General features: G+C 41.8%; 1 protein-coding gene across 12 annotated transcripts in view; it reads left to right on the top strand.

Moving 5' to 3' along the window:
* Positions 1-12,163, top strand: part of ntng2b (netrin g2b) — a 74,812-nt gene that overhangs the window by 14,636 nt on the left and 48,013 nt on the right. For all 12 annotated transcript variants that reach the window (XM_082539641.1, XM_082539647.1, XM_082539646.1 and 9 more), the window contains exon 3: positions 2,432-3,075. In XM_082539641.1, coding sequence (XP_082395767.1) covers positions 2,432-3,075 — 644 coding nt within the window. The remainder of the gene's footprint in view (positions 1-2,431; positions 3,076-12,163) is intronic.

Raw genomic sequence — 12,163 nt, 5'->3', positions numbered from 1 at the left:
CATAATAATTGAAAATCTTCAAACTAATTATTTAACTAAACATGTTTTTTTTTCTCCCTGTAGTAGTTATTTTCAGCCTAATTACTATTATTTTACCAAATGACATTTCAAGTTGAGCTGGTGCATTCTTAAACACTACAATTAGAAACAGCACAAACGCTAAAAGTAAAAATAATATGGGAGGATGAAAAAAGAGAAGAAGAAAGGGGAGGAAGCAGCGGAGAAGCAGGGGCGGTAGAGGTGGAAGAAAAAAAGAGGGATATTTATACTCTCTAGTCCATCAAGAGCTTGTTAAGCACGCAGCGGTAAAACACAGAACGACAGCCAGATTTCGAATAAATAAAAGAATAAGGATGACATCAGCTGTAGAACTGCAATCAGTTACTACGAGTGGAGAAAACCAGAGAGGAGGATGAAAACACAGCTGAAGATTCATTATTGTAATTATGCAAACATAACGCTGTTATGGGAATCCTTTTTCACAAGGTACATAAAAACTTAAATAACAAATAAATATACTGACATAAATTTAAACACACATTCAATATATAAATACAATATACTGACATGTATTGTTTGTGACATGTTGAATTTTAAATGTGAAGTGATGTGTAATGAAAGAAGACAGTATATGAGGGCAATAGAGTGAATGCTTGGTCAAATAATACAAAGATATTTGTATTTGATGCAATTAGTGACTTCAGCTAAATATTGTAGAAAATCATAACTCTAACAGTCTAATTAGTGCATCTTGGGGGCATGGTTAGCCTTCTGAATGTAAAACAATCCAAACAGCACGAGAGCTGAGCTTTGCAAATTAAGCACCAAGAGAGATGGCTGCGGATCTGTGGGATTTCCTTATGTAAATATTTTTACTTGGGTGGTGATGGGGATGTCAGACAACTGGCTTAAAACAGTCAGCTGCATCAATTTCACTGAAACCTCTGCAGTGGTTTTAATATGACGAGCCAGCATCTGTGGAATTAAAGATGTATAAAACTTATTTGAAAAGTTGGTGGAGTTGCGACAACTCTTAATGTTAGTTGATGCTAACTTAGGCTCCTAGAAATTACATTTATCACACCATGTTTTTTGTTAATTAACATATTTGGCAAGTTACTAAAATGATTAAAGCCAAGCTATTTTATTTGCTTTTCGCTGGAATATCAGATCATGCAGAACATTGGTGTAATGACTATAGCACTGATATATTTTATAGTTATGTGTAGACAGTCAGAAATTGGGCTAGGAAAGGACTGTGGTCTGGTTTAATATATAAAATGTCTTGATACAAAATGAACTGAAGGCACAGCCTTGTCGCCTAAATCTACATAGAGATGGGAATCACTTGTCAGGAGCTGCAGCCCACCCTTTACCCTCCTCTCTGTGACTGTGCTGCAGTACATACACTAAATATAGCACTTCATTCACTCAACCCTGATCCCAAACATAATCCAGCCAAAGATTACATTTGTCAATGCTGAGAAAGCCGTGCTGTATCACGTATATAAAGTAGTAATGGACCTGATGTTTTTTGTTGGAGTTTTTTTCATTATGTTTTGTTTTTTGGGGGGTTGTTTCAGAATTTGCAAGCCTAAACAAGTGGAAGATGAATTTGTCTTACTGGTATCAAGGGAAGATGAGATGCATGAGATATTCTTACAGAAGCATTTCTCGTTGCAGGTGTAAAGAGGCTTGTAGCTCTCTGTGAGCAGCGTGACTAATCCTGTTGACTTTTAGTTGTGTAGAGGGGCAGCAACTTGAAAGTCTTGGCATCACTAGAAGAGGAGGATCAATTCTCTGGAGTTAAAAGTGCAGCAGCACTCTGCTGTCTATGCAAAGACAGTGATGATGCACGATCCTCTTGACCTTCACACTTCCTGTTGTGTTGTTTGGCAAGTTTACTTTTAAGCTCTCTGTCCCGTGGTGCATTGGAAAGGCCCTCCATACACGTCTCTTTTTGTCTTTTTTGGGAGGATAATATGGAAGATTTTGGTGTTGAGCTGTGGATATTGTGGGAATAAATAAATATCTTTTGAATCAGCATTTGTACTGGGAACAAAGGAACATCCTGATGATTGTGAATAGAATTTGTAAATCCGTAGCTTAACATAATTTTCCGTTGCAGTAATGATGGCTGCAGCTACTGCAGGGACCACAAATCCATTTTTAAAGCAAAGACATTTTGTTGTCTTGTCAATTGAGAATTTGCTGAGCCTATTTAGGGCTGGATGACCAGAAGAGAAAAGCAGACAACTGCCCAAGGGACTCAAAGGGCCCCAGTGTCAATGTGAATTTGCAGTAATCTAATAAAAATGCAATTTTCGGGAATATGCACTGTATTATCAAGTATTCATTACTGTTCCTCTTGTTAGAGTCATTCCCGAACCCCAAATGAAATCCTTTCTGTCTGTCTTTATCTCTCTTTTAGGAGAACCCATACCTATGTAGTGACGAGTGCGATGCCTTAAATCCAGACCTTGCCCACCCTCCTCAGCTGATGCAGGACAATGAACGCAACGGCCTACTTACCTACTGGCAGACAGTAACATGGCGAAACCACCCACTGCCCCTGCTGGCCAACGTCACCATGTCCTGGAACAAGAGTCTGGAGCTCACAGACGATATCCAGATCTCCTTTGAATATGGCCGCCCTACGATCATGGCTCTGGATAAGTCCATGGACCACGGACGCTCCTGGCAGCCCTACCAGTTCTATGCCGACGACTGTCTGGATGCATTCAACATGCCACCCAAACAAGTGCGCGATCTCTCACCTGCTAACATCACACGGGTCATCTGCACTGAGCAGTACTCGCGCTGGGTTGGCTCCAAGGCTGAAAAGAATGTGAAGTTTGAGGTGCGGGCACGATTTGCTGTGTTTGCTGGACCTCGGCTACAGAACATGGACAACCTGTACGCCCGAATGGAAAGTATGAAGGGACTGAAGGACTTCTTCACCTTCACCAACCTTAGGTTGAGGCTGCTCAGGCCTGCCCTCGGAGGTACCTATGTCCAGAGAGACAACCTACTCAAGTACTTCTACGCCATCTCCAACATCGAGGTACCTGCCAGGTGAGAGCCACTTTTGACTACATCTTGATACAAATTCACACCTTTGAATGTAAATCTGATTATGAACATAAGAAATTCTTTGGTGAGAAGAATACAAAACATGAAACTATTAAGAACTCCGTACAGGACAAAAAAAATAAATAAATAAATAAATAAAACTATTAAAAACATATGTGTTAAACTGAAGTTCACTAAGAGGAACATTTGCAAAGTATTAAAACTCAGACAGATTTATATATTTATAAAATGGGAGCCATTTTATTCGGTTTATCCAGTTATAATATCTTGATAAAATACCAGCATCCTTTTTAAAATCAAACATTACTCTTAATAAGAATAGCTTAACAAGGGTTAAAGGGTTTTGTCAAGGGCACAAATAAATGTTTGAGGATAGGAGCAGAAATCTCAAAGATGCTCAGCTGCTAAATTTCTGTAAAACACATTAAAGGCCTAGACCAGTCAGCAAACACCTGACAACCTCCAGCTGCTAATGAGAAATGTGTTCAAAATCCTGTGTTCAACAGCCAGCAACAAACAAACCCATCAGGGAAGACATGTTTTATGTATGCTAGCTACTTCTAGCTACTTCCTAGAAGTAGCTAGAAGTAGCTAGCAATGACTAAAGGTAAGCTGCAAAATATTGATATCATAATTTAAATAATATTAAACTTTGTTTTAATTGAAAACCATTTTAACAATGACTTACATAGTCTCCAATCGAAATATTAAATACCAAAGCAAAACCACAACATCACATCAGTAACAGTTTTCCATTTCATATAACTTGGTAAGGGTCCAAATGCCACTGAATCTTTTATCAATTCTTGAATGTAGCTTTGTATTTTTTAAGTAACTAAAACTAGAAATATAAACTTATTCAATGAAGTTGAATGATGTTACATAATTTTATTTTGGTACAAGAAGCTAGAAATGATTCTTGCTGGGAATGTTATTGTATTTGCTTGATTTTTTTAGTAATTAATTGTTGCTTTATAAGCTGTATGTTGTCTGTAAACTTTGGATGTTTTCAGTCCAGTTGCTATAGGTGTACGAAATGAAGCACTTAGCCATGCATTTTGTCTTTACAAGCATTTGTGAAAGAATGAGTTGTTCTAAAGAGCGCCGTGAATTCAAGCGCCATAGTGTAATAGGATCCCACCATTGTTGCAAATAAGTTTGTGAAATTTCTTTCTAGGTGTTCAACAATCAAGAGTGGGTGGTATTATTGCAAAGTTAACATGTTTAGGAACCCCAGCAATTCAGCCACAAAGTATGAAAGTTAAAGGTTCGTCGGTTTAGTTTTAGTTTTTTAGCTTTGAGAATGATTTCCGTGTTTGAGTTTCGTTGTTAGTGAAAATGTTTTGTTTTTATTAATTTCAGTGGAAATTTTAAATTTTTTAAGTGAGAGGCGTATTTTTTGACATTGATTGTTCGGACACATTGACATTACATTCACACAACTCGACCAAAATAATGAAGGTCTTGATTCAGAGCGGCGAGGTTAATTAGTTCAAAATATTGATCTTATGTATGAAAATTTTAACTGGAGCCTTCTGTATGCATCACAGTAACGATCAACTAGACCATTTCTCTGCAGAACAGTCAGCACTCTGTTTAACTTTAAAAAAAAAACACTGTACGCTTGCAGTCGTTGACGATATAGTGGGATGTTTCTCTGTACTCACACTATTTGGCAGAGTACAGTCAACGGCTTGGAGAGAAGCCGCTTGGACCGATAGACCAGTTTTTCAGGGTAGCTGATACAGAATTAACTGGCACTGCAGCCACAGAATGCAACATCCAGCACCAGCTATAAAAGTGAAAGTGTTAATTTTACATGCGTACACTGTTTAATATGAGATTAGTGAATCTTCGCAGACCAGATCCAATATGGAACTGATCATATTTATGCTTGTAGTTCAGTATTACTTTTCCTGCACTCAGACATGACAGATAAGGTATGTTCACCTGCCAGTGAATGTACCCTCTGTTCTGACATTCAGCCACACACTTTCACACACAGCTACTGTGATCTGAGGGCATTTCAAATGACACCCCCCCACCAACCCCCACACCTCCACACATACTCTCTCTCAGCCTGAGTCCTGGTCTGGCTGTCACTGGCCTGTGAAGACAATGATTAATGACAGAAACACGTGGCCTCGGTGGTCGAACGTAAACCGCCATCCACATTCTGCCAGAGGAGCCGGGAACCCTTACATGGCAACTTTGTGACAGTGAATGATGCCCGGGCCGTCATGCTGCTGCTTAGCATCAACAAGCCATCTTTCCTGCCTTTCAGAATTCTTCCAGAATTATTATTCCAATCAATACAGCAGGCTGACATTTGAATGGTATTTAACATCCTTGTTGGGATGGCATGGACTCAGAAGAAGAAGGCATAATTTGTGCGTGTGTGTGTGTGTGTGTGTGTGTGTGTGTGTGAGAGAGAGAGAGAGAGAGAGAGAGAGAGAGAGAGAGAGAGAGAGAGAGAAGCAGACAGGGGTTGAGAGTGAGATGGGGAAAGTGAAAATGAGCTACTGTTTGAGTGAGGCGTTGACCGATGGGGCCTTTGTGTGTGCGTGTTTGTGTGTTTGTGCGTGTGTGTGTTGAGTCAAGGTATGGGGGTGGGGGGTGGGATGTCTGATAAAGTCCTGAGTGGATGCTGACACAGCACACGCACACAAACACAAACAGCCCTCTGGCAGTGGTGAAAGGGCCTGCAGGTATTGATCACAGCCACTTTTCAGGCTCAGCATAGCATCAGAGAGAGCAAGGGATCGACCCCTGGCTGCAATAGTCCCTCGCCAAACCAGAGCCGCAACCAAACTCCGAAAATGTAACAATCAACCATTTCTGGCTTTGATATATTCGAGCAAACGCTTTATTTAGTGGCCTACAAGCGCGCAGCATCTAAGAATTCATCATCACACATGAAATCCCCGCTGTGCCACTCTGCTTGAAACAGCTACACTTACACTGTTAGCTCGGGGGAAATTTCTCTTTGTGTACGTCTCTTAACTTCTCTCCTCATCCTCAGAGCCTGGCCAGTGGCAGCTGGTGATAGTGTCAGCGTGTGTTGGATCTGGTGACAGAGGAGCCAAATTTAGCTCTGTGGAGATGACTGAGGCCAGTCCGTCTTCCGCCCTGGCCACCCACACCTCCCGTAACATAATCAGTAATCAATAAGTTATTCTGGGCAGCCAGGAGGAGTATTAGGTGATAGTGGTGGGGGGTCCTCAACAGTACAGTACAATCAGGAGTGTCTGATGCTTACGGCTGGGAAATTGATTTTAGGGGAGCGAGACGATTAGTCAATGTTCCCTGGACAAAAGGCTAAGCCATTCCATCTCATCTCATCTGGCCTTAGTAACATATTAGGATTTCCAATGCTTAAAATTTGAATAATGAATATTCCACTCTGCTGGAGCTCCGCCGGGGACAGCGCGCTGAAATGGGTTTTATATGATCAAGCCCGAGTGGCAGTGTACCACAGGTCGCAGCAGTAATGAGATATGCTGGTGTTATCGATGGAGAGAGGCTTGTAGTCACTTCCTGACCGTATTGTATGTCCCCGGGCCTCTAGCTGTGGCTCTCTGACTGAACCCAGTTAAAAGTAATTATTATTGGTTAACTCTTTTTAAAAACCCAAACTGACCGCGGACAGAGACAGCAGAGCAAGCTGTTTTCCCATCAAACGGTGTAAGATGTTACCTCTGTGGAAAGCGTTTCACTTTTATCTGACACTGCATTGTCAGAGTGACTGGTCAGGCTCTAAAAAGCTGGCACAGGTATGCGGGAAGTCAGGTACTTGGGGGAGGATGGGGGCAAATGTTGCTGCTTTATCAATAAATAGGTAACCTGATAGGCCATTAAGTGCAAACGCAGGCAAGTTGGATTTGATGAGAGTGAGGTTGTAAATTTAGATTTGTGGACGCGATGAAAACACTCAGCAAACCGGATCTCGGGCGAGCGGCGAGAGGGCGTTTGGGGTAGAGGACAGCCAGAGGTGGGGCGGGGGGTTTTGAAGTGGGCAGAGTGGAGAGAAGGTCAAACAGAGGCAGCGTGGGGAAAGTTAAATTGGATCGGGTTGATAGAATATTATCATAGGATTCAGCGTCACTCACTTTGTGTTGCAAAGTTCTCCCAAGGTTAACTGTAATGAGCAAAAGTACTGACTACAATTGAAACTCTAAGCCAAGGTGTTTGGGGTTTTAAAAGCCCTGGGCTGTATGTTCATTTTGCAGGCTATATTCAAACCCCAGATCTGGCCATTTCCATATCATTGATGGGCCATGTGAAAGCCATCTCCAACCATCAAAGGCAGAGTAGCACAGCCTCAGCTCTATCATCATTTACATCATTGAAATCACATTCACCGGGAAGCTTCACTCATAAGCGGAGCTCTCAAATTCTCCCTCATTCATTGGGCCTCCTTCTCTCCATCCCTGTTCCCGGTGTTCCATCTGTCAGCTGGAACGTGGCGTGGACTATAGCAGGCCGTGCCTGGCCCGTAGTCTACATTATGGATTAGACATAGGGTCATGGATAGGGCCTTTTTAATGAAATAAGCAGCAGGTCGTACAGTGGGTCTTTATAATGGAATAAGGGAAAGGCTCTAAGCTCAGGAAAGAGGCAACTAAGTGGATTAGGGGCCAAGACAGAGAGGAGGAGATGGAGCAGGATGAGGAGTCTGCAGCGTTTCTCTCCCCTCGCTCATAATCGCTGCAGCGTCGAGTTCGCTTCTGCCTAACTTCTCAATTTGATTTGATTGGCTTATGGAAGAAGATGACATTTAAGAGAAGCCAAGTAGTCTGAGTGTCTCTTACTTCTCATTGTCAGTGAGCTGAGTAATGGGTGCGATTTGCGCAGGTACATTACAGCACTGATTATGTTTCTAGAAAACATTAATGATCCTGGTATGCAGCTGGGGATATAAATTCAGATTTTAAATATTTGTGTGCACATAATTTGTATCAATGTTTGTAAAATAAACCCATCACTGACACCTCTATCATTTTTATTCAATCGGTATTTTTTTAAAATCTATAGGCTTCTGCAAACTACAGAACAAATGGTGAGGGGAGACGTGTCACAGTCATAGACTGTATCCAAAAGATGACCTTAGCCACCATGACATCACCTAGTCAGATAGTGGGTCTCAGTGAGAGGTAAATCCACCTGGGAAACAAAGGGAAGCTCCACACTTATACAGTTTAGTGAGTCCACAGCCACAAGGCAGCTATGTGTTAATGCTTACCCTGTGTTACTGGTCATTATTTACAAATAAACATCATATTATTAAAAAAAAAAAAAAAAGAATTGCAATAAACTTGCAGTTGGGACCAAAAAGTAATCTGGGAAATGTTTATTGAACTAATAAATCAAGGGAGTAGAGGTGTAATTTCCTCATAGACAAACTTGTTTCTGCAACCAGAGAAGTTGCCCCCTGGTGGCGATTGCAGAGACTGCGTGTTCATTATTATTTATTATATTCATTTTAACACAAAAGAGTAATCAACTAGACAAAGGCCAAACAAAGTTTGAAACATCATTTTGTCAAATACTGTCAACTACTAATTGTTTAATAATTAGCAATATGTTAACAGCCGTTTATCTCAAATAAGGAGGCCCTTGGGCAGCTAAAATATGTAAAGAGTATTAATATCAATACCACTGAAAATACATCTGCAGGCAGAGGAACACAAAGAACGTTCTCTGGGCTTTAAACACTAATTACAGCTGGTAGGCCCAGTCTTGTCTGAAAGGCCCATCTTTTACCAACAACTAATTATTCTCCAATAGTGAAAATGAGTTAAGAGCTGACCAGGCAGGAAACAAGGCACATGAATGCTAATGATATTCAGAGTGTTTTTACACGGTCATGCCGTTTCATGTCTGCTCGACTCATTTATCCGTCGTGTGTTTGTGTTTGTCTCAGTGCCGGCCCCATGCTGACAGCTAATGTGCTGAGAGGTTTAAGCTCTCCATCTCCTCACAGACTGGAACAAGCTGGCACAGAAAACTTTCCTGGTGTTTGTTAACATGTTGCAGAGGGAAAGAGCAGTAAAAGGAGTTTTGTGTGAATTCTTTCATGTACTCGTACATCTTCTTCTTTTGTGGTTTTATCAAAACAGCCGTTGCAGCAGAAGTCCTTTGTAATTCTCCAACAAATGGCTTTACTTCTGTTAAGTAAAATGCTGTAGTCGTGAATATTATCTATAATGAGATGTGTTTCAACTTTGAGAAAAAAATAGAGGAAATTTAAAGACTTTTTTTTAGGAACGTTAGTTTTTTAATGTAAATTATTTTATTGCGCCTCGTTAGGTACGCTACGCTATTCATCACCTACGAGGAAACGTGCTGATTCTACCAGAGTCCAACATTCAAAATCAGTGTGTGTGTGTTTACACTTTGCACTGACAGATTTCCATTGTACTGATGGGATATCCACAGGCAGCTAGTGTGTTAATGCCATCAGTCAGTGACGTGAAGGGGGGACATTTCTGGTGCCAAATCTTTAGATTCTTTATGAAGACGTTTTAATCGAATCTAATTAAATAACACCGCAAAACCCAAAACGAAACACGACATGGGCAACACGCATTGTGAACGAGTCCGCGCTGTCTGGAGCAGAGGCTCCTATCTGGGCTCCCTTTCCTCGGAGGATTGTATAATATCTGAGGGGTTGCAGAATGAACAAAAAAATTAATTAACAATAAAGAGCACTTCTCCATCCATTAAACCTTAAAATCAGTTAATCTGTCACTTTAATGCCCCACTTTAATTTCTCTTTGGTACCTTTGAATACAACAGACTGCAGCTCCTTTTATTGATCTAAAGTTTAAATGTTGTTTTTATGTTGTTGTTTTTTTAAATAAAATTGCATTTTATGGAGGACTGCTTCAAAGAAAAGTTGTTTTAATTTAATCCTTTATTGTTGCTTTTTTTAGCAGCTCTGACAGTGACGTGAATTACAATGCTAAGAAGTTGTAACTCATTAAAACCTGGAAGTCACGATCCTTAAGTAACCCTGATTAAGTAACCCTGCAGTCGCACTCCATCCTACAGGAAGGACTAATTAGACCCCAAAAGGCTCTCAGTGCTTAATCCAATTGTTACAAAGCTCTATCGTTATAGTAGAAACATGAATGAGGATGACGGGGCAGGTAGCGGGAGATCTCGGAGGCCTCGGCGTGTGTCCGTTTCCCTCACCGGAGAGCAGATGCCTCTGCTCTGCTCTCTCTTTTTTGGAGCCTCCGGTCTTTTTCATGTCTTGATTATCTTCCAAGGGTGACTTTGACTTTGGAGACTGTCACGCTATTTTTGAATCACACCAAAGTTTCCTTTCGTGTCCTTTGCAAGAGTGAAGGTGAGAGGATGGGAGGTATAAGCCTGGATCAGGTGGGGGAGAGGGGAGAGGGAGAAAAGAGGGAGGCAGATGATGGATTAACTCCTAGTTTCATGGGACTAGCTGGGGTGTGTGATTCTGTGATGAATGATGCGAGGTGCGATGCTCTGTAAATATTATTCTCCAGTTCACACACAGCCACCGCCGCGGTGCACATCATAGTCTCGCATAGTGTCACAGTCTCGCCACATACTCGCCACATTTCCCAACTACAGTTGAAAACTTCCGCATTTATTCTGTTTGATGAGGAAAACTGCTTTGTGCTTGAATACTGCCACCTTTCACCACCCTTCATGAATGAAATACACAGTCTGTGCTTGATGTGCGATGAGGAGAACATAAAGGTGGTGGCTCGTATGTTCGGGGAACCTTCATGCGTGGCCCACCCTTCCTTCGCCCAGACTCCTCCCCTCCGAGTTATCTCCCTCCGAGGCAGCCGAGGCTCCGAAACGGATCACTTTTTAAATCATTCATGAGCACTCCCCCAGAAAAGAAAGGCATGCAGAAAGCTGAGGGACCGGAATGAGGAATGTGTCATTGCTCCCCTCATATGCGATGATTTATGACACAATGGTTGTAACTGATTTGATAATCACAGTTTATTTCCCCTCCAAAGGGAAGAAAGTTATAGTCAGCGATTTTGCCTGTTTTCCCTTTATTCCACGTCTTTTTTTGTTTTGTTTCACAGATTAATTTTTTTTCTTTAATCCCCGCCCTCTTCGATTGATTTCTCTTTTCTTCTTAAACGCCCTTGCCCGCGCTCGCCAACTCATCCCATAACCATCCTTTTAAATTCACAAATACAATAAAGAATACTCCCCACCATGCGCCAGCATCACACCCTACCCAGCATCTGGTGAGGGGGGAATCTCTTGATACCGCAAGCGTGCTTTAAAGCTGAAAAGCATGCTGGGAATTGTAAGTGGGAGAACATGAGGTAGAGGGAGGGTGTCCTTGGAAAGATGGCTTGTTCTCAGTCGGCCACATTAATTAGCATCGCATTATTACAGGCGTGCTCGAAAGCACACAGCATCTTCGCTCCTGGAAGGCGTCTGTCATTACTAACATGTAGACAGGTAAACAACTCGTCAACTGGCGCCTCAACGTGAGAGACAATGTGTGTTTGTCTGCGAGGAACACAACGGCTCACACTGTGATCAGCCGCCGTTTGATGTCGGAGACTTTCGCTCTTACAGCCGCATCGTCCCATCATGTGCCGTGGAGTCTCAAAGTTTTCAAACCAGCAAAACAAGGCAGCAGAAAAAAAGAGACTAGAGAATAAGAAAAATATTGAGTTGTTACAGCTATTAATGATAATTAACACCTTCCACAACCGTCAGGCCAATACTGTTGATCACATTAAGTGATTAAGTGAGAACATCCATTCATTTTCTTAATTGCTTATTCAGTTCAGGGTCTCCAGGGGAGGATGGAGCCGGTCTCAGTTGTTACAGGCTGAAAGGAGGGGACACACATGCTGGACAGGTTGTCTAGTGCAGGGTTTGGGGAAATCCATTGTATAGAAATAGACCTGAAATGGCTCTAAACCGCTACCTCCGGACCTTTCAGCTGTACTGCAGTCTGCAAGTTTTCGCCTTCTCAATAATTCTCAGCACTTTTCTGACTTTTTTGTCATCTGCTGAAGACTCATCTTTATCTGCTGATGTAGCCCAGCCA

The sequence above is a fragment of the Aulonocara stuartgranti genome (assembly GCF_965226115.1).
Source record: "Aulonocara stuartgranti genome assembly, chromosome: 7".
Lineage (NCBI taxonomy): Eukaryota > Metazoa > Chordata > Actinopteri > Cichliformes > Cichlidae > Aulonocara > Aulonocara stuartgranti.
Note: the sequence above shows the minus strand (reverse complement) of the source record. Positions and strands in the feature narration are given on the sequence as shown.